The sequence below is a fragment of the Serinus canaria genome, chromosome 21, assembly GCF_022539315.1.
Source record: "Serinus canaria isolate serCan28SL12 chromosome 21, serCan2020, whole genome shotgun sequence".
Classification (NCBI taxonomy): domain Eukaryota; kingdom Metazoa; phylum Chordata; class Aves; order Passeriformes; family Fringillidae; genus Serinus; species Serinus canaria.
This window is the reverse complement of record NC_066334.1, coordinates 2171698-2194238: the sequence shown is the minus strand read 5'-3', so window position 1 is coordinate 2194238 and position 22541 is coordinate 2171698. Positions and strand designations below refer to the sequence as shown.

At 48.6% G+C, this 22541-nt stretch overlaps 1 protein-coding gene across 15 annotated transcripts in view; it reads left to right on the top strand.

Moving 5' to 3' along the window:
* EIF4G3 (eukaryotic translation initiation factor 4 gamma 3) overlaps positions 1–22541 on the top strand; it is a 141263-nt gene that overhangs the window by 98277 nt on the left and 20445 nt on the right. For 14 of the 15 annotated variants that reach the window (XR_007779305.1, XR_007779304.1, XR_007779303.1 and 11 more), the window contains 10 exons: positions 475–1329; positions 7999–8087; positions 9641–9899; positions 12256–12413; positions 13506–13631; positions 14691–14801; positions 18446–18616; positions 19554–19751; positions 20577–20723; positions 21006–21242. Coding sequence is in view for 12 of the 15 variants with exons in the window: in XM_050982700.1 (XP_050838657.1) it covers positions 475–1329; positions 7999–8087; positions 9641–9899; positions 12256–12413; positions 13506–13631; positions 14691–14801; positions 18446–18616; positions 19554–19751; positions 20577–20723; positions 21006–21242 (2351 nt within the window). In the remaining 3 variants the exon portion in view is untranslated. The remainder of the gene's footprint in view (positions 1–474; positions 1330–7998; positions 8088–9640; positions 9900–12255; positions 12414–13505; positions 13632–14690; positions 14802–18445; positions 18617–19553; positions 19752–20576; positions 20724–21005; positions 21243–22541) is intronic. The other variant, XM_050982698.1, reaches the window with a different exon arrangement.

The window sequence follows — 22541 nt, the reverse complement described above, 5'->3', positions numbered from 1 at the left end:
CTTTTGTAGAGGAGTGGGAAGCAGCAGAGCTGCAGCAGAGATTTGGGAGCTGTGTGATGTCACGGCAGGGACAGGATCACCAGGTCTGCTGCTAATCACAGGATAAGTGCAGGGACTTCTTTCTACACAAGATTTGGGGGCTTGTGTTGATACATTTCTTCCAAACATCCAATCTAAATCTCTCGTCTTTCAGTTTAACACATTCCCCATTGTCCCACAAGTCTTGGTCCATGTAAAAATTGCCTTCCTTGCTTTATAAGCCCTCTTTAGGTGCTGGAAGGCTGCAATGAGTCTCTCCAGATCCTTCTCTTCTCAGGATGGCAGATTTAGGTTCGCAGTGAGGTGCAGGGGCCTCGGGTGTCTTCTTCAGAGCTCCTTGGCAGAATGCAGGAACGGGAACCAAGGGAGCCAAGGCACCAGGCAGGAGCATGGAGTTGCCTTGCTGTTGCTAATGGGGTTTTTCTCCTTTCCCAGAAGAGAAGCCAAAACCAGATCCAGTATTAAAACCACCTTCTCCAGTCCTCAGACCAGAACCTGCTGGGGAGAAGAAAGATCAAGCTGGGCAGACGACCGAGGCCCCCCCCTCAGTGGAAAGCCCAGCAGAAGTTCCTCGTGCTCCGTCGCCGGCCCCGGCCGCTCCGGTCGCCGCTGTCCCCGCGGCTGCCGCTGCTGTCCCCGCGTCCAGCAGAGCCCCGGCCGCGGCTGAGCCGGAGGACAAATGTGAACTGGCCTTCCCCAGAGAGGAGGCGATGCCCACCCCCAGTGCCACAGCCTGCCCGGAGCCAGCGGCCCCTCCTCCTGCGGAAGAGCCCGGTGCCGAGGCGTGCTCGGAGCCCAGCAGTGCAGTAGCATCCCCCGGTGACGCCGCAGTGGCGGTGCCGGCCGGGCCCGCTGTCACCAGCGATACGGGCAGCGCTGGGGCTGCGGCCGAGCCCGGGGCAGAGGCGGCCCAGGCGGAAACTGCAGAGTTGACTGTGGAGGTGGAGCCCAGCGAGGCCCCCCCAGCGGAGGTGGAGAGCGCTCCATCACCTCCCAGTGCTCCTCTCGCTGCTCCCTCTCCTCCTCCCACCCCGCCGCCCACCCTGCCGCCCCCGTCCCCTCCGCTCCCCGTCGCTGCTGTCACCACTACAACTCCTTCTCCACCTCCTCTCCCGTCTCCGAGTGCCCTCCCTGTTGTCCAGGGAGATTTAGAAGGAGAGGAGAGCACAAGAACTACTCTTAGTGAAGAGGTAAAAGATACTGAAAAGAAGGAAGAGACAGAAGCAGATGGGCAACTGGAGGAGAGCCAGGAGGCTCTGAGTATGAACTCAAGCAAGAGTCCTGTCCCAGGTAAGCATTGGGCTCTGTGGGTTCATGTTGGGAACTGCAGGATGAAGGAAAGGGCCTTTTTCTTCTTCAATAGATATTTCTGTTTCCATCTGCAAAAGAAAAAGCCCAGTGGTGTTGTGTGACTGCTGTGATTGTGACATGCTGATCTTCATTGGCAGGGATAGAAATCCCTCCTGGTTATTCGTAATTGGTCACTGACTTGTACCTGTGTCCCAGGCTGGGGTGGGCTCATGCTCTCATGGCAGCACAGGGCTGGTGGAGGGGGAGTGCAGAGCACACTGCTCTTCATGGAATCCCAGGATGGTTTGGATTGGAGGGGCCTTAAATCCCATCCAGTGCCACCCCCTGCCATGGGCAGGAGCACCTTTCACTGTCCCAGGGTGCTCCAAGCCCCAGTGTCCAGCCTGGCCTTGGACACTTCCAGGGATGGGGCGGCCACAGCTGCTCTTGCCCCCAAGATGAGCAGTCAGTCCAAGGGCCTGTGGCTCTGGATTTGGGACCCTGAAGCTCTTGGGATGAAGCCCCTGAACCAGCCATTTCCAGAACTGCTGGAGTGGGGTCTTTTCCAGATGAAAAAATGTGTCATGATGTTCCCAGATGTGGGAAAATGAAAAGGACCATTCACACTCACCCACACAACTGACACAGAGTCACACCAGGGTCGCCCACCAGGGTCCTCTACCTGCCCACCCTTCATTAATGGTGCTTCTGGTTTTCGTTTGCAAAAGTCACATGTAAGCAAAATGTACAATTTACAATTTTAAATTTAAATTCTGCAGTTTGCAGTTTAAAATTCACTAAAATTGCAGTTTCTGCAATGGCATTTTAAAATCCAGTTTGTTTCTCCAGTGTTGTTGCCTGCCTTTGGTTTCAGCCCTGCCACATCTCTGGTTTGGCACTGTGGTTTTAACACTCTGTTTTTCCTGTGGAAAATGGCTTTTTTTGCAGGACTTCCTGGAGATCACATGATGGAAAAGAAGTTAAATGATCAATTTCTTGTATTTGCTGCTGGAGGGGTGCAATGGGGGCTGTTCTTCACACCAAGCAGTGTTAAAGCATTTCATGTGTCACATTTTCTACATCCTGTTCTGCAGTTATTTCAATTCCTTGGAACTTGGTGAAGCTTGGACAAAGAGGACAAACAGTTGGTTGTGATTTGGATCATGTTGGTTTTATTTTTTTAAAGTAACATTTAATTTAGGGTTTTTTTTTATTTTTTCTTTGATATATGGGAAATGGGCTCAGAAATCTCAGGCTCTGCTCTTAAATGCACTGAAAGGCTGAGGTTGGCCCTGTTCCATGTTTGTGTGATGCTCAGTATGCTGATTTTAAAATCCAGTATCTACAAATGAGAAGAAAGATCCCTTTACTACACCAGCCATGAGGATTTTTTCCTGTTAATCTGCTTCTATTTTTATTTCACTCGGGTCATTTCACTGCTGTGGCACTTGTTCTTTCAATCCGAGCTAATTCATAAACCAAATTAATTTCCTTGAAAAGGAGAGGAGAAATGGGACTCTGTAAATAAGGTTTTGCACAGGCAGGTTCCAGCTTGCAGTGTTATTGCTGGCTTTGTAATGGCCTGTAGTTTAAATTAAAAAAAAATTAACTTACAGTGTTTGGGCTTTTAATTATGCAGAAGATTAATTTTAATGCTGTAATGTCATTATGCTCCAGAGCACACATTAGCCAAGCCATTGGCTTTGGCAACACGGAAACAAGTTCTCAAGTCATGTAAAAGATGACTTGAAACTCAGATTTCTATTAAAAGCTCAGGGCTTCAAAGAAAGCACAAAGCTCTCCAAGTGGTTCTTTGTGCTCTACCCCTGATTTAATGATCTCAAACTATTGCATTTCTCTGCCAGCCTTCTTTTCAGCAATAATTTTCCAGTTCTTTCTTGGAGAGAGGAAGAGAGATTGAAATAACATCATCATTCCTGCTAATTCAGGAACAAGGAACAGCATGTCTGCCATATACATTGGAAAATCCAGATGCTGACCCCTCAGGAGCAAGGAGGAAGGGTTATATTGTTGTGTTTTTCTTGGACTAAAGGCTGAGAGATTTTCTTATGATCTCTGGAGTTAGGATTAAACCTGGGATAAGGGAAACTTCTCGAGCACGTGCTGGTAGCTGTGAGCTTGGCTTTGAGCAATATTTCTTTGGGGTTTTCAGCAGAGTGGTGTTATTATTACAGAGCATCTTGGCCACAAATCATGCCCCTGCTTTCCCTTTAAAGGGAGCCAAGCTGGGCTGGCTGGGACAGTGCTGGGACCTCTCAGGATAATCTCATTCCTGCAGCAGCTCCTCCTGCCTCTCCTTTTTGTAGCTATGACCTGGCCTGCCTGATTTTGGGAATGAGACCTTCATCCCCACCTCCCTGAGCTACTGAAGCTGCCTGAGGCTCCTGGGTGGATCCCATATTTTGCACTGGAGGTGGCAGCTTTTTGGGGATGAGCAAAGGGATTTGCCTGATCCTGCAGAGTTTACAGGACACAGCTTCTGTCCAACAATCAGGGAAACCAGACTTGGATTTTTTGCTCTGTCGATTTCTGTGTCAAGAAAGAAAATACATTCAGACCCTTAAACATCTTTATGCTGCAGCAGTTCTTTTTTTACAGCTCCACAAAAGGACTTTTGTCAGTGTTTGAAGGAAGAGGCCAGAGCTGAGTTAATCCTGTGGGGATCCAGGGGAACCTCCATTCCTCCTTTTCCACTGGCTTTAGGTCTCTACCAGATTTCCAAGGTCAGGAGATTCTGCTGGAGCACCCTTGTTGTATTTTACAGTGAATTCTGCCTGCTCTGAGCACCCTCACAGCGAAGTTGGCGGCTTTGGTGCTTCAGTCTTTGTGTCTGTGAGTGACTGGATCATCATTCCCTGCTCATCAGCATCACTGGTTGTTCATCCTTATGAAACGGGGAAGATTTGGTGGGTTTCAGAGCACTGAACCACTGAGCAGTGCAGGGTGTTGTACCCAGGGCTGGTTCCTTGCTGCTGACTGTGTTCCTGGTCTGAGCATCGAAAGGGAACATGTTTCCCCCTTCTCAGGGCACAGGTTGTGTTCCTGCCTCCTCAGGAATTTTTGCCTGAAGTCTTTAGGACAGGAAGAGCTGTTATCTGCAAGGGGCAAGAGCACATGCTTTTTACAGTAATTAATTCCTACTCATCTGCTCTACAAGGAGAAAAAGAGCTTATCAAGAGAGGACCTGGGAGCTCCAATCTGCACTAAAAACATCACCCTGGATAAAGTCATCAACAACTGTTGCTTTTTATTGAATTCTGGGATTTCCATAGCTACAGTGAGGGAGCAGCACTTTCCAGGCAACAAAACAGAAGTGTTGTTGGTGGAGTGGAATTTCTGCAGAAGGTGCTACCAGAGACCTGAGGCCTTTGATGTCACCATTCTATCATGGCTATTAAGAGAAGCAAAGAGGAAAACAAGAGACTGATGTGTGTCCCAGACAGAGCTCCTTGGGACACAAGAAGCTGAAAGAACTGAATACCCATGGAATTCAAAGGGCTGTCTCTTGCAGAGCTCGTTTATGAGACATATTTCTGTATTAAGTAGCCCAGCTGTGGCAAGCCCTGGAGTTTCTGAGCTGAGTAGTCTGTAATGAGCAACTTGGGCTGAAACTGGAAATACCTTGGAGAAATTTCTCCAGCACCAAAACCTGGAGAGGCAGAAACATAAATCAGGTGTCGCCTTTTTCTTGATTTGCTGCCATAACCACTGGAATATATTTTCTTTTCCATGAGCTGGAAGGCGATGGTGAATCTTTGCTTTGGTCTTTCATGGCATGTTGGATAATAAAATAAAAATGTAAGAGCTGGTATTAATTTAGGCTTCAGAGTTGGCACCGCATCAGAGGGGAGAGGCCTCGTGCCCCGCTGGATGGGCGTGAGCTCGTGGGTGGGTAAATCCTGTGGGAAGATGTTCCACTGGGAACGTGACACAGCTGGAGGAATGGCTGAGGGAGCGTTGGGCCTGCTGAGCAGATCTCTGCAGGGCTGGGGTAGCACTGGGAGTGGTGTCCAGGGTAGTCTGGAATTAAGGGTTTGCTCCTCTTTCCAATCCTAAAGTAAATCAGTGTTGTCACTCCTGCTATCTCCCTTGGCTTTGAAAGCTGTGGTAAGAGCTCAGAGTGTTGGTTTGGTTTCTGGTGTCCCTTCTTCAAATGAATGAAATGACCTGAAAACAAGGTCTGGAAGTATGAATAGTGGCAAAAATGAAGCTGCATTTGGGCAGGACTTAAACTACTGGAGAGGACATGAAGTTGCTCAACTTGAGGGCAGCAAAACGGAAAAGAAGACCTGAAGTGTCTGGAGTGGTCCCTTTCCAAGAGCCAAACTAGACACATTACTTTGTATTGCCCTACAGCCTCACAGGTGAAACTCCATCTTCAGAGGAATAACATCATTGTCCTGTTGGGTTTGGGGTTTGGGAAGGTTGGCACCCAAACTCACATCAGTGCAAATTCTCCTTTGAGCTCCTGCAGCAGAAATGTGAACTTGACAGGAAAAAAAAGAAATGTGGTGTCTGCTATTTTAAGAGGGGGGAAGACTGATCAAAGTCTCCAGAGATCTCTGAGATCCACCCCAGGCAGCTCCACACACGGCTGGGGGTTGGAGCCCCTGGGCTGATGGAAGTCGTGGGATTTAAGGCAAGACTCATTCAGGAGGCTTGGCAGGTTTGCAGCCTCTACAGAGCTCACTTTTGCCAAAAAAAGGTGGAAAAAATGTATACTTGAGCAGCAGTAATGTTCACATCCTGACAGCTGAGGAAGGAAACACCCCGGACCTTTGCCAGCCCCAAATCCATGACCCTGAGTTTATTTCTGTGCAGTTAAAAATGAAATGTTATTTTACACCGTAGATGGTTTCCATGGTTTGAGTTTGAGGGCAGTGGAATTCTGTCAGATTAAAAACTTTGGGATTGATCAGTTAAATTACCTGGCTGTTGCAAAACTGAGGTTGTTGCTTTGCAGGCCTAATCCCTTATTGGAGAAATCCCTGGGAGTGTGCCAGTGACATCACCAAACAGGACTGGAAACAGCCCTTTGAAAAGGGCTCAGCTTTCACTGAATTTTTAGCAGATTTTGTGATGGAGGGAACTGGGGAAGCCTGTCTTGGATCTGTGCTTTGCTGAATTCCAGAAATTACCATGTGCATGGACACTGATCATCCCCAGCCTTGGTTTTGCCCCCGGATACTGGAAATAATTGGCCTGTGTTTGCCAAGGGAGCAGCCTGGAGCAGCACTAAAGGCTGCTCCCTGCTGGGGGAGAGACAAAGCTGTGTTGCAGTCTGGGCCTGCTTGGCCCTTCCTCTCCCCTCCTTTGAGCCCCAGGAAATTCAGGATTTGTGCTGGGGCTCTGCCCTGCCCTTAAATCCTCTCCATAGGGAGACACAATGGATGGGATGGGCAGGACCTGGAGCTTGGGAGATCTGGGTGATTTTTGCAGCTGTTGGTTCTGTGAACAAGGAGATGATGTTTGAATACTTAAATAAGACTTGCCTTTTTTAATTGACTGCTTTTGGGGTGTTCAGCCTGAAGGTAAAAGTCTTCCATCAGCACCAGTAGCTCCTGTTGCTCTTTGGGTGGGGTCTGGATGTGGTGATTCCCCTGGGAATCTGCAGGTCCAGGGTCACCCTCCAAACAGGGAAACACTCTGGAGAAGCCACAGAAACTCCTGTGTATTCTTTGGGGCAGGGGGAATGCAGCAAATCCCATTTGCTCCATGGCCTTAGGAACAGAACTCGCTGATACTAACTCTTCTTATTTATAGAAAAGAACCTTTCAAAATTCTGTTTTATTGTGATAAAGGAAGTGCACACTGTTTTTTTTCCACAATGTCTGCTGGAAACCAAAAGCCAGAGCTGGAAATCTGTTTGCAGTAATCTTCAGTCACAAAATCAATCCCATTTACACTCTGTTAACTGGGCATGTGTGCCTGGGATCCGAATTTAAGCTGGGAGCATTTGCCACAAATTAGGAGCAGATTGGATTAATGGGTTTGTCTCCTCTTAATATATTGTGTGGTTTCTTCTACCCTTTAGAGGGAAAACACGATTGGAGTAAATCAGTGCTGATCTTGGGAATACTCTGCGGTGTTTCCTTTGACTTAGTTGGCTGGGGAGATCATTAATGCTGGAGTTACAACCTGCTTTTAAATCAAAATATAAATCCAGCTCAGAGCAGTGCTGCAGGATTGAAGGAGTTTTCCTTTTGGATGAGATAGTGGAAATTTGGGCTTGCTTATGGTTAATATTATAATGATGATAATTCTTGAGAAAAATATGTTGAGAACAACCTTCTCTTCCAGCCAGCACCTGGTCTTTCCAAAAACCTGGCTTCCTGAAGGTTTTTTTCCCTGCATGATCCTTGTCCTGTTGGCAGTGACCTCCTTGCTACCCCAAGTGCCATTTGGAGCTTGAATGAACAACTTGTAGAACAATTCCCAATTCCTGTGTTTTCGTGATTGTTATTGATTATTGATTCTAATGATTGTTATTGCTGCACTGAAAGCCAAAGTGGTTGAATCAAGCTGAATCCTACACAAGGCTGAACTGCTTTGTTGTCCTGTGCAGCCCCTGAGAGGGAAGCTCATCACCCCCAGCCCCATCAGCCCCGTGTCATTCAGGGCTGTAACAGATGCACGTTTCCATTGCAGCCCAAACCGCTGTAACTGCACCAAAGACCTGGAAGAAACCAAAAGAGCGGACCCAAGCCACTGAGGAGGTGACAGAGGCAGAAACAGAGGTGAGAGGGAGCCTAAGTCCTGCTTTACCCAAATTTAAAGATGCTGTTCCTCTCTGGAAATTGCACTTTAGAAACATTGTTTCTGCATTGTCTCACAGGATCCAGGGCAGTTTTGGGGAGGAATTCTGCTCTTCCTCAGCATCCTTTAGATGACAGGTGTCAGGCTGCTCCCTTTTAAAGCTCTTCAGTTTTCTTTGGGTTTGCCTAATTTAATGACTAATACAGTCATAGAATCACAGACTCGTTTGGGTTGGAAGGGCCCTTAAAGACTCATCTCATTCCAACCCCTGCCATGGCAAGGGACACCTTCCACTAGAAGATTCCACTAAACTTCCACCAGCCTCCCAGCACTGATGAACCCCTTTCAGTGAAGGGTGAGGGAAGAGTGGGTTTGGATCCTTCAGCACTGCCCCATTATGGCCCCAGGCCACCATCCTGACATTTGGCAGGGTATTCTGCACAGGGATATCATGGCAAAGGAGTGGTTTTCCTAATGACCAACTGATGGAGAAGCTGATAATGAAAAATGCTGAAGTTTCCCAGCAAAACCACCTCAAGAGTGATTAGATGAGTAAAGAAAACCTCCCTTGCTGCTGTTCTGAGAGGGATATTGCAGCAGGGGGCTGTGCTTAATATCCTGGGTCAGTATGGGGCTAGAATCAATCAGAAAAGGAGCAAGAGAGTAAAAATGTGGAAGTTCAGACTGCCTAGTGTGTGGATAAAAGCTGAGGTTGGCCAGATGTGGTGCAGAGCAGGAGAGCAAAGGGGCTGCACCAGCAGCTCCATCCTCCCCTGGAGGAGTTTTGTCTCCTGCACCACCCAGCTGTTCCACTGAGGAGTTCTTCAGAGAATTTCCTTGAAAAATCTGCAAGAGGTGTTTGAGGATGTGGTGCAGTCAGGTAGGGAGGCAGAGGATCAGGAGCCTCCTCCAGAGCATCCTCAGTGAAGTTACTCCTTTGTTCAGTGCTAAGAGGGGCTGGGATTTCTCCCGGGAGAAGCATTTCCAACGCCTCCTCGTCTGAATGCACAATCAGGCTGTGTCCTTGGAGAGCTCTAAAATTAACAGCCAGGGATACTATTAATGCTTTTCCCTGAAACTGAGATGCTGGCATTGTGGCTGGATCTCACACTGCCTTCCTTAGTGGCATCTGCTCCAGTTGGCAGCAGGCATTTAAAGGAAGAATCCCCCAAAGCAAGCACCACGTGCCCTTTACCACCCCTTTCTCATGGGTGGTAGGAGAAGAGGAAAAGCAGAGTTGAATTTCCAGGCTGGGATTGCTCATGGCTTAACAGTTCCCTCCGTCCAATCCCGTGGGGATTTCATGGGCAATGCTGAGTCTCTCCAGCTGCACCATTAATTATCAGTGGGTTATCCTTGGGAATGAGCTGATAAAGCACCCAGTGGCTCAGTGTGGTGTTCATATCCCTGTGTAAGGAGCATTTGTATTCCTGCTGCTCCCAAAAATGCCGTGTGAATCCATGAAGAGCCATTTCACGTGCACTGAATTTGTCAGGGTGTTTCTAACAAAACCTCTGCTCTGTCCGTGCTCCAGCCGAAGGAGGAGGAGGAACCTTCAGGGGACAAAGTACTTGAATCCGACCAGGAGAAAATGAGCCATGGGCTTCAGGCAGAGAGGGAACCCTCAGAGCTCAAAGCAGTGAAAGGTGTGGAGGAGAACGGGGAGCAGGAGGCAGAGCCGGTGCGGAATGGCGCCGAGAGCATCTCGGAGGGAGAGGGCACCGAGGGCACCGACGGCGCCTCCGGCTGCACGGAGAGCTCCGGGGAGGGGCCCATGTACCAGTACAAACCAGGTAGGTCCTGCTCCATCTGCTTCTCTGCCTCCCCCTGTGAGGGCTGCTGCCACCCCGAGTGCCATCCCTGTGGGTGTTCCCACTGGGGCTGGAAGGGGATTCAGCGTGCGCCATGTCAGCTCTGCTGAGATCTTCAACCCAGCTGACCCCGAGAGATCTTCTGGGGTGCAAAAGGGGAAGATGGTTTCTGTCTTGCTGGTCATGGTCAAGAGAAGAGAAAATCACTAATTCCTTGACATTTTTGTGCATTTGGATGCTGGCTATAGCACTGTGGAAATGACAGAGAGTTGATTCCTGTGTGATTGACAGCTGGGAACCATCAAGAAATTCCACATAAACCAATATACTTCTGAAATAAGAGGTGGTTAAATAAGAAATGAAAGTGCTCATTGGGTCCTAAATACAAATGTGTGTGTTCATAAAGATTTAATTTCCTGGCTAAACAATTGCATGGATCTTTGGATTTCTATAAAAGTAAGGAAAAGAAACAGTTTGTGGTTTTTGATCCAGGCACTGCCCAGCTCAGTCCCATTGATTAGGGTATAGGATATCTATAGAGCATTTTTGTTATTTAGGAAGACCTAACCTTTTTGTTGTTTATGAAGATTTTGTAATTTATAGACCTTAACCTCAATTAATCCACCTCATTTAGAGAGAACTTGAGGCCAACTTCTCAGTTGCTCCCAATTATTAAGCAATTTCTTATTCAAGTGAAACTCCCTCCAAATAAAGTAGTCATTTTTTTAGGAGCCCAGAAATTAAAGAGTCTTAATAATAATAAGGAAGGCCCTGGAGAACCTGGTGAACAAGAGGCACCACCATTAAGGGACTTCACTGCAGTGGTTATTTGTGCACCACTTTGTTCTAACAAAGACCTCAATTGCTTTGGTTTTATTAATTCAGCACAGTCATATTGTGAGGGGAAAGGGGAAAACACAGAGCCCTCTTGACAGCTCATCACTCAGGGTACCTGAGCAGTTCACTAGCCACTTCCTGAAGTTAATCCATAATTCATCAGCTGATGCAGTCAGAACAATCCCAGTTGTGTCCAGGTGTCCTTTCACTCAGCTGGAAGGGTTTGATGGATCCCTGGAAAAGCAACACACATCAGACTTGTGCAACAGTCCTCAATTTCAGTTCTGCTCTTCTGAGAAAGGGGAATTTCTGCCTTTGGAGGAATTGTGTGTTTGATCCCTGTCTCTTCCTGCATGGGGGATCCTTCCTGTGATGCTGCCCAGCTGCTCTTCACATTAAAACAGCTCACTGAGAGCTTTCCAGGAGAAGGAAACTACACCTAAACTGCTTGTTGTTGTGTTGGAGCTTTTCCATGGTAAATGACAGATAGAGTGGGCAGGCCAGGAATTCCAGCCAGGATCCAGCCATTCTGCACCCCTGTATCCTGAAGCTCTGCAGAAATAAAACTGCATAAAGAGCTAAAGTTTGCAATCACTTCTGTATATTTTCATTCCCAGTTATTAAAACCCATTGTTGGAGTAAGTCCCTGCTCGTGGCCTCTGCAGGGGTGCAGATGGTGAGATCCCAGAGATCCAAAGGCAGAGGTCAGGGAGTGAAATAAAGGAATAATAAATACCTGAAAGGCTGATGAATGCTGAGTAATGCAGTCTGGGATGAGGGCGATCCAAAGGCAGCATCTCATACAGATGTTTTTCTTCAGGTGAAACATGTTTTCTTCCCTAATTTCAAACAAACTGTATGGCCAGTGCTGAAAATCCCATCTCCGGGCCACCAGAGGCTGACTTTCCTTGTGCTAAAGCAGCTGTAGGTTTATGCTGTGATTTGCACCAGGCAGGGTCCTCCACACCCAAAAAGCCCCATGTAAAATAGGTGGAAAGTTGTAATTCCCAGATCATGGCCTGTGGTTGTGGCTTCTCTTGTTTCTGCTTGTTATCTCCAGCCTGGGTTGTTCACAGTTCCATGGTTTCACATTTTCAGAGGGTGTTTTTGCTCCATGCTCTGCTCTCCTTGACTTAATGTTTATGATTTCCTTTTACACCAGACAAACCCCTTTAACTTCTGCATTTTCACACAGAAACAGGGAATTGTCCCCATTCTGCCATATCCCACAGGAGAGCAGAAATCAAAGTTACATACATGGGTTAGAACTGGAATTAGTGCCCAGATCTGGGTGTGGTTGGACCTGGCTCTACACTCCCTGTTGTTCGCATCCCTTTAATGTTATGTGTGTTGCCCTCCTCTCTCCCTTTGATGAAAATCAAATTAAATTGAAACGTCCCAGGTTGGTGCAGCAGCCTCATCCCTTTGGATTTACCAGAAGCACATCTGGGTGAGCAGGGGGTTTGTTTGCTGTGACTCTCAGGGATTTCTCTCCCTATAGAGCAGTGGAAGCCCCTGGACCCTGAGGGCAAGAAGCAATATGACCGGGAGTTCCTGCTGGATATCCAGTTCATGCCTGCCTGCATCCAGAAGCCCGAGGGGCTGCCTCCCATCAGCGACGTGGTGCTCGACAAGGTGAGAGGAGAGCCCATAAAACAGGTATGTGCAGGGGTTTGCTATAAATAAAGATCCATAGTGCCTCATTCCTGAACCATTTCCGTGCCAGGTTTTAGTGGGAAGTGGGAATAGTTGGTCTCATCACAGAATTCTACAAATAGAGGTGTTGGTGCCTGATGAATGTGCACAGATGATTAAAAACTGAAGCGTTTTTGATAGTCTTTATCTAGATTAAGTTATACCAGGACATTATTAAAATTTAAAATTACCCAGCCATGAAGAGCTGAGGATCCAAGCAAGGCTGGATGGAGAGGCAGTGGCTTCTATTAGATCAATTAATTGATCTATTAGATCAATTAAAAAGCAGAGAGAAGCTTTTGGGCAAACTGTTTTTTTGATCTGAAGCAATTTCTTCACTATTTATAAGCTGATCTAATAAAAGATCTTTAAGAACTCCATTCTCGGGCAGTTTTGGGATTTCTCTCCAGCCTCATCTCAGAGCTGATTGTCCCTGCTGGAGGTCTGGGCTTAGTGAAACACTTGGGATTTCTGAGTGCTGACACCAAGGCCTCGTTCTGCTCTCACTGAGAGCTGGAGAGTTCCTTGGCTTTGATGGAACCACGTCAGCCTCACTCTTGAGACTCAGGGATGTGGGTGTGCAGAAACATTTCCGCTCTGAGTTTCATACCCAGGCAAATTGTAAAATGCAGCTTTATTGCCAAAATTATTTCATCTACCTTCTACTTTCTCATGATTGTTTCTCACTGTTCTGTGTTTGAGCTTTCTGGGCTCGGTTGCCCATCTCTCATGTTGGCACAAAAGCCATTGCTTTGAGGGAAGGTGGCATTTTCATGCTCCTGAACCAAGACAGGCCCGTGTTACTATGATTTCATCCTCCATAATCCTTGAAATGTTTCTGAGCTCCACCTGTTTCCTCAATAGTCTCCTGAAGATAAGTTTTAAATTAAATGCATTTTAAATATGTTTTAGCAAAAGTGTGGATGCCTAAAACTTGAGCAGTTTGTTAAAAGCTTTAATTTGGCTGTTAAAAATGACTGTCATGCTTTAGCAGATGCTGTCTGTAGATTGCATGAGCTGAGCAGCCCCTGTCTGTGTGCTCTGCTCACGGCACAGGTCAGTCAGCCCAAGCTGCCGCTAAGGACTCTGGACCCCCGGATCCTGCCACGAGGCCCTGACTTCACACCAGCCTTTGCTGATTTTGGGAGGCAAGCCCCCGGGGGAAGAAACGTGTCTGGAAGTGTGAGTTTACCCCAACTTGCTCATTTAAAAACTGGCCCTAACACTGATCAAGTCCCTCCTCAGGCTTTTGGGCCTCTTCCAATGCGCCGGTTGTTCTGGTTTTGTCAGGATGAATGCAGGGGTGATGTTTGCTTGGCTGACAAAATGTGGGGGAATTGGGAACGGTTGTGGATGTTTCTCATGGGTAGCTGTTGTTTGGGAAGGGTTTGTCTCCTTCCTGTTTCCCTGTGTGAGAGGTGGAAGCATTTCCACATCAGGACCCGGCAGTCGCGTGTGCAGTGGCGCGTTCGTCGTACAACAGACCCGGCGTCAGCGTGTCAGTCTGGGGGCTGTGCTGCAAAACACACCCACAGAGCAAAGAGATTTTACTAACAAACAAAATACAGCCAGCACCTGTGTGTTCCCGCTTTCTCTGTGCTTCCATGTGTTGCTTTGGTCACTTCATTCCTTGTTTTTCCACTTTTCTGCTGCTTTTCTTTCATTTTCTCTTCTTCTCCTGGTGTCTGGCTTTGCCCACCTTATGAAATCCCCCTGTGAGTTCTTCACTCATGCCTCTGCCATGTCTTTTCCTGGGGCACAGGTGCCCCCAGCACATGCTACCCCGTCAGTGCCACTGGAGGAGGATGCTGCCACCATTAGGGGCAATCACTGATTTTCAGCTTTTGAGTGTCCATCTGGGTGTGTCTAACGACACAGCCATCGTGGAGCTTTCAAATCTGCTGGTTCCAGAAGAGTTCCCCGAATCACCCCAACTTCCATGTGTGCACGTTTCCAGGAGTCAAACCCAGCGATTTTGGGTCAGTGTAATAGTTCTGGTTTGGGAGCAGCCTCGTGGCTGGTGCCTCAGTTCCGGGGTGCACGCCTGTGTCCTGGAGTTGCCTCGGTGCCACAGTTTCTCCTGGAGCACCACCTGGTCCGCAGAAGCTGGCGAGGTCGCCGGTGGTTGCCGCGTTTGGGCCGCGCCGGCTGCGCTGTGGCGCCTCCTCTCCCGTCAGTGCGGAGCGTCCCGAGCCCTGCGGCGCTCGGGTAACGCGGCTGTCGCTCTTTGTCTCTCCGCAGGCCTGCAAAGTGCAGAGCACCCCTGGATTGCCCTCCCTGGCTCGGTGCGGGCCCCCATCATGCCCTCTCTTGGTCTCGCCTCACCCACCATTGAGGAACCTGCCGATAGGGGTAAGCCAAATCCCCCCCTCTCCCCCCAGACTTTGCACCTTTTTGTAGAGTTGCCTTTTTTCCCAACACCCACTGTTGATAAAGAACGACTGGCAGAAAACTTTACAAAAAGGTGCAACCTTGTTAAAAAAAAACCGAAACAAGACTTGCGTTGTACCCCTCTAGGCAGTCTTCAGTGGTGGGTGGGACATCACCAGCTGAGGGCATGCTGGGACGTTGGCCCGAGCGGGATCCGCGAGGGTCTGCACTTTGCAGACCTGTGGAAAGGGGGAGAAAAGGTAAGTCCCGCTTACCCCGTTCATTTGGAGCATTCAGCACGTAACATACATCTTACATTTGCGCCTTTGCAGAGCAGAGCCTCTCCTTGCCTTGTTCTGGAGGAGGGCTGGAAGGTGACGTGGTTTAACCAGCCTGTCCTCGACCACGGCGGTTGTAGGATCAGAGGGTTCTGAGCCCAGCAATGCCAGACGTTCCCCTCTCGTGACGCATGGCCACCCCTGCGTGTGCGCTGCCTGTCCCCAGCCATCCCACCTCTGCACAGGCCATGCCATCAACCATCAATCCACTGCCTCTTCCTTGCCCCCAGTAACGTCGAGCAGCTCAGCGCTAACCGCTTCCGGCACGTTGAGACTCTTTTGTTTTGCTTCTTTGGCTTTTGTCTTTGTTTCCCTCTTTTTGCTTGACCGTGTTTTATGACTGTCTCTGCCACTAACCAATGTTGTGTCGGACGGCAGCGGGGTGGAGTTGCACAGGACAGGATACAGCTGGAAAGGCTCTTTGGTGTAGGCAGGGTTAGGTGAGGAGATGCAAACTCGGAGATGTGGGGCTGGAGCAGACGGGTCTGTCCCTGCACAGTCTGCGTTGGCTTTGTCCTTCCTGAGGGGTGATGGAAACTGAAATCACCTCCATTCTTGTTCCTGGAAGGCACAACCCCTCCCACCATCGAAGATCAATTTCACTGTCTGCATTCAAAGCCTCTTATAGAGGGAGAAGCACTTCCTTAATTCCTTGGATGGTTTCTAAAGTATTTCCATGACTTGTGGCCTGAGTGGAAGCACCAGGCCGGTCTATGCTGCTGTGAGTCTTTGGCTCCTCTGCAGGAGTCGTGTACCTTTGTCTTCCTGCTTTCCTTCCCTGTGTCTTCTTCTGGAAGAGAGGTCATTCAGATTAATGCAGGAACACCTGGTATTTGTCCCATGCTCCAGAACCATCATTGTTTACAGGATGCCAGGTCTGAGCTCAGGCACCTCTTGAACTTGCTGTATAAATCTGGAGCCAAAAACCCCAGATCCCTAGACCATTTCTCTTAAAAGTTAGATCCATTTATTATGCTATTACATCTTCAAAGGATGCTTCTGTTCACTGATTGAAAACCTAATCACACAGTTCGAACTGAGTTTATTCACAGATATTAAAAACATACAGTCTCAAAGAAAGTTGTCATTGTGTTGATGCTTGAAAGGTCTGGACTGAAAGGCAGCCGGATGTGAGGAGGTGACAGGTGACACGCTGGTGTTCTGTGCATCCCTCAGTTTTCCAAGGGAGTCATCTCCCTCAGGGGTGGGTGGGTGTTTGCTGAAAAGGAACATTTGCATGGACCCGTGCCCGAGGAAGTGCCGGCCTCTGCGTCTCCGTCCCCGTGTGTTACAGCCTGGTGTGTCTGGAGGGTCCTTCAGACCAGAGCTGCCTCTGTGCAGGAGATGGGGTGGCTGCAGGTCACCTCTCTGTGGTTTTGCCCCTCTTCTGGGGGGAATGAGCTCAAAGGTTTGGGATTTCAGGGCACACTGGCTCTGATTACAGAGCTGTCTGCGGGCAGGAGGTGTGTGCTGAGCTCTGCACGCGCGGCTGTGCCCAGTCAGTTTCTGTGACATCATTGTCTGGTCTTTCGGCTGGAGGGAAGTCTCTTCTCTCCATGTTGGCAGCATGGTCAGAGCCTGGGCAGCAAAACTGTAACACCAGAGGTGGTGTGTGAAGACAGGGCTGCTGTCAGGCCTTGCTGAGCCAGACCTGGAGGGCCCTGTCAGTCAGGGCTCAGGGTGGAAGCAGAGAGGGGACATAGGGAGGGATCAGTGTCTGTTTTAGGAGGGTGTCTGACACAGAGAAACATCCTGAGGGCTCCCTGTTCCAGTGGTGACTCCTCAGGAGTGATCAGCTGGTGTGGTTGCGCTACAAGTGGTTGGACTTGATGATCTTGGAGATCTTTTCCAAGATAAATGATTCTGTGAATTACAGCATTCATGGGGCATGTGCCCTGTGCAGTTTGAATAATCTGCTGGGCTATTTCTGTGCGTGGCAGGGGATGTGAACAGGGGTCTTTGTAAGTTGAGGGGAGCCCAGTGACACCCTGCCCCTTGAAGCCTTCTCCCAGGCACCACTGGGAACAGGTCACTCCTCAGGGTGAGGTCGTTGTCTTCTGACAACATCTTCCTCTGTTGCTGTTATCCCAAACAAGAGCTCCAGCACTGCTGGTGATCCTGCTCATTTGCACACATTTACCTTGTCAAAGGCAAGTGGTTCAACTCCCTCCTGCCTTTAAGAAGAATTTTTCCTTTCAGTAACCACAAACCCAGGTTCGTGGCTGATTTATGACATAAGAGGCACCAGCCAAGAGCCCTTTCCTCCTATTCATTGATGCTCTTCAAGTAACTGCAGTGGCCTTTTTGATGCTCATTGAATCCCTTTGTTGAACAAAGCAGTCTTTGAAATGGCCCATCTTCCATGAGTGGCTGCTGAGCAGATTAATTACTGCTGTGGGAAGTACCAGGTTTGATAATGGAGTTTTGCTGCTTTAATTTGTACCTTGAGGTTGGCCAGTTGTGATGAATGAGTTCAGAAATGTGAAAGAGCATGGGGGAAGAGCAACCTCCCAATAGCACCTGGTACCTTTAGTCCTTAATCAGATGATGGAGGGGGGGTTTGGGGGTGTCTTGTGTCCTACCACTTGTACATCTGGTGAAAAACTCCCCAGCTGTGGCAGGTTTCGTGCCTGTTCAGGAGGAGCATCACATGACACAGGATTGCAGAGGTGCTTAAGCAGTTCCAAAGCACCCTGATTCCCTTTCTTCTGTGAAACCACCCAGAGACAAACCCAGAGTTTGTCCCATATCTGTTAGGATCCATAATAAGTGCAGGAGCTGCAGTGATACTCCTTCACTGTGTTTTATGTAATTCCCATCTCAAAATGGCTTTGTTGGAAGCAATCTCCAGTAAAACTTAACATTTCTGGCAGAGCTGCCAGTTTATCATTGTCTTAAATGCTTGGAATGGCATGTTTGAAATACATCTGTAAGGGCTGAATTCTTCCACACCTTGCTGGGATGCCTCAGTTAGGCAGTTTCTGATCCCAGGAGGCTCTTTTGGCCAGTTGGGGTCAGTTCTGCCCCCATGCAGCCCCTGGAGCACCGCCAGGTTGTGTAGGTTGTGTAGGCAGAGTCACCCCATCTCTCTGTTGGGAAGAGCTGCCCAGAGAAATGTGTTGGGCGTCTCCACATTCCCTGTGAGCAGCCTGGAGCAGTGCTGGGTCAGAGGGACTCCTGGTGTCCCAGCAGGATGTGCTGGTGGTCAGTGGGTGTTGGCGTTTGCCCTGGGTGTGTTACCCAGCGTGAGCCTCAGGTGGGATATAACAAGGAATGTTTTTGTCCTAGTTGTTGAATGTTGGACCGAGGAGATCTCAGCCAGGCCAGAGGAGAGAGCCCAGGAAGATCATCACTGTGTGTGTGAAGGAGGATGTGCACCTGAAGAAGGCAGAGAATGCCTGGAAGCCAAGCCTGAAGAGGGAAAACCAAACTGAGGACCCCGAAAATGTCAAAACCCAGGTGAGAGCATCAGCAGGCTTCCCTCTTGTATCAGACAGTGAAGTGAAGAAGGGCAATGCATTCCAGTTGGAATCCCAGTTTTCCTCTACCTTGATGATGGTAATTTTTGTGTGTTTATTCTTGACCTGGAGTTTAAATGCCAGTCCTGTATATTAAGCAGAGAACACCAGACAACTTCCTGTCTCTCTTCCAGGATTGCTTTCCTACTGCTGTTTTACTGGAATATTTCTGTCTCTGTTCTAAAGCAAAGAGCATTACAAAGAGCACAGAACTTGGTTTTCATCTCCTTTTAGACCACATTTCTTCCCTGAATCCTCAGCAAGACTGAGGTTCCTCTGTGAAATCCCTCAGTTGATCCTGCTCAGCTCAACAGTGCTGTCTGAAGCTGCCTCTGTCCTTCTCCCCCTTCTCTCCTCCACAGGGCACTCGCTCTGGGAGGAGGTGTTTGTCTGGCGGTCAAGCTTGTAATTTGTAGGATAAGTTGGAATGGTCTTGAAGGACACTGGAATTCTGTTCTTGGAGCTAATGGTGGCATTTTTGACCTCATTATCATCCTGGATAGGAAAAAATCTAGTACCTTAAAGTGACTTATAGGAGAGGTTGATTACCTCTAGCTGAAGGAGACAGAGGCCACTTCCTGTTAATTTATATCTCATGGATTAAACTGATATAAAGAAGAGTATTTCTGACAGGAAGGGCTTTGTGCCTCTGTTGCACTTGACAAAAGCACTTGGGTGTTCCCAGAACTCCTGCCCCATAGTCTTGGTCTTTAGTAGCCAAGTGAGGACTGGGGTTGTGCAGAAACGTGTGGTGTGTCACTCAGCTTCCCAGACATTCCTACAGGATGTCTCCATTCTCCTGTGGGAAGCATCCTGGCTCATTCCTGAAATCCACCTGCACCACTTATGCCTGAGCTTGCAGTGTTTGTGTCCCTCAGGAGCTGTTCCGCAAGGTACGAAGCATCTTGAACAAGCTGACGCCCCAGATGTTCAACCAGCTGATGAAGCAGGTGACAGACCTGACGGTGGACACGGAGGAGAGGCTGAAGGGAGTCATCGACCTGGTCTTCGAGAAGGCCATCGACGAGCCCAGCTTCTCCGTGGCCTATGCCAACATGTGCCGCTGCCTGGTGACGGTAAGAGCCCCCAGGAGCTGCCCTGGGCCCAGGGGCAGCCACAGAAACTGCAGAGAGCAGAGTTAAGTGGTAGCTTCTGAGTGTAAGTAGGAATAATTAATGTGGAGCCTTGGTTTGTTGGCCATACCCAAGGCAGAGGGATTTGCTTGGGGCAGCTGGGGAGAGTTGAGGACTCCTTGCTCCAACTGGTTGCAAGAGGAATCTTATCTGGGAAGTTCATGGAATCACAGAAGCATGGACTAGTACAAGCAGGAAAGGGAACTTAAAGCTCTTCTCATTCGACCCCCTGCCATGGTCAGGGACAACTTCCACTGTCCCAGGTTGCTCCAAGCCTCGTTCAGCCTGGCCTTGGACACTTCAGGGAGGGGCAGCCACGGCTGCTCTGGGCAACCTGTGCCGGGGCCTCACCACCCTTCTGTGTCTGTCAATTCCAAGGGAGGCCAGGGTGAGCCAGGCTTTGCACAGATCATTCTCAGATGGTGAATTTGGGACAAAAGACCCCCCTTTTCCCCAGGTCCTTCATGAATATGGCTTAAGCCTTCAGCAGAGAGCAGGAGTGTTTTCAAGCAGAGGGTGCTTTTAAGGGATCATATGGATGGAAATGTAATTCATCCCCGGGCGGAGGTGGTGTCAGCCAAGTTTGGAGTGTGACTTTACATCTGCAATGTAAAACTCCACTGGAAATCCTGATGTGAGGCTTTACTTTCACAGCCTTGCGGAGCCGCACAGCTCAACATGAAGAGCAAAATAAATTGTTATGGATGACCCCTCCTCTGTGGAGTTTATCCCTATTTCTGCTGATGTTTTTCTTCCTTCTCACTCCAGCTGAAAGTGCCCATGGCAGACAAACCTGGGAGCACAGTAAATTTCCGTAAGTTGCTGTTAAATCGCTGCCAGAAGGAATTTGAAAAGGACAAGGCTGACGATGATGTCTTTGAAAAGAAGCAGAAAGAACTCGAAGCTGCCACCACTGTAAGTGGTGTTTTTCTCCATAAGTTCTCAGAGCTCCCTCAGAAAATTATTTCCTTTTGAAATGGCAGTTGATTTGGGGGGATTTTGGAGTTGAGATTTTCATTATGTCGGTGTGCCTGAGGATAATAAAAAATACTTGCCTTGACATTGGGTTTATCCCAGCATCTTTCTGGGCTTTAAGAGTAAAAGAGGGAACAGTATCTATGAACATAAAACTGGATCTTTCAAAGAGTTCTGTGCACTGGGAACGTGGTTTTGCAGAGCCGTTTTCCTGTTTTACAGCCAGAGGAGAAGACACGGCTCCACGATGAGCTGGAAGAGGCCAAGGACAAAGCCCGGCGGAGATCCATCGGCAACATCAAATTCATCGGCGAGCTTTTCAAGCTGAAGATGCTGACAGAGGCCATCATGCACGACTGCGTGGTGAAGCTGCTGAAAAACCACGACGAGGAGTCCCTCGAGTGCCTTTGCCGCCTGCTCACGACCATTGGCAAGGACCTGGACTTTGAGAAGGCAAAGGTGGGGCAGGAATGGGAGTGAGGGATGAGGTTCTCTGGGCAGAGCTGGAGAAATGGGTGCGGAGTGTTTTTATTTGAAGATTTGTTTTTTCTTCAGGAATTTCCATATGGCATGAGGAAATCATCCACTCCTGTGTGGATGTTTCGTCATGACCTGGCCTCGCTCCCTGCTCTGTAATAGATTCTGTATCATTTTTAACTATGTTCTCCAGTTGTTATTTCCAAAGATTTTATCCAAACACACAGCTCAGAAATGCTCAACGTTTCCTTTTTCCAAGTTGAATGTCCCTCTTCCTTTGTAGCTCCCAAAACATTATTATTTCCATTTGAAGGTTTATGTTACCTACAAAAACCACCATGAAATGTGTTGTTCAGGTTAAATCTGCAACACCCTCATTAACCAGTCCAAACCCCCACCTGAGCCTCAGGGGTGTTTTGTGTCATCCTTGTCCCCAGATGTGCTGGGATGTGGCAGCTGTTCTGCATCCTCCTTCCCCCTTTTCCAGCAAATATATCTGTAGCAGGGAGCACTGTGCTCTCCAAGAGCTTCTCTTGGCACAGACAGTCTGCTGCTCCTTCACAAAAACCAGGCTTGGGATGAACAGCTCGAGGGTTTTGCCAGGAATCAGTGGGACTGGGCTCTGGAAACAAACAGAGCTAATTGTGTTCAGCTGCCCCAGGCAGGGAGTTCCCCCTCCACTCAGGGATCTCAGGGATTGCAGCAGATCAGTCCTGAGCCTTAGGGGAAGGAATTTCCCAGGCTGTTCTGTGAGCATTGACCAAAGCAGCAGTGGTTTATCAGCAGTCCCAGGCAAACCCAGTGCTGTGAGCACAGCACCAGTGGGATTCAGTTTCTCTGTGTGCTTTAGGAGGAAAACCAGGTCTGACTTCCAGGCTGAGGTCAGGCTGGATGAGGCCTGGATGCTGTTTTGGTCTTTTGGAGCACTCTAAAAGCCAACATTTTGGTGCTCTGCTGGTTCTGCACCCTCGAGCTGGGACATGGCAGGGCAAGGGAGCAATTCCAGAGGCCTCTGTCCTGCCTTTGGGATTGGTTATTTCTGTCAAGACTGAGAGAATCCTTCTTAATGGGGTAGACATTTTATTAAGTGTTTTTATTGAAGCTGAACTGTTAGTCATAGTTTAATTAAAACTTCCAAACAAAGTCCATTGGAAATATTTCCCCATCATGCCTACCTTTGGAAACATTTGCTCCCAGAGCTGGAACTTTCCAAGGCAAGGCCAGACACAAATTTTAATGGATTTTTTTCTTGATTCTTTAACTACAAGGACAAGGGTTTAG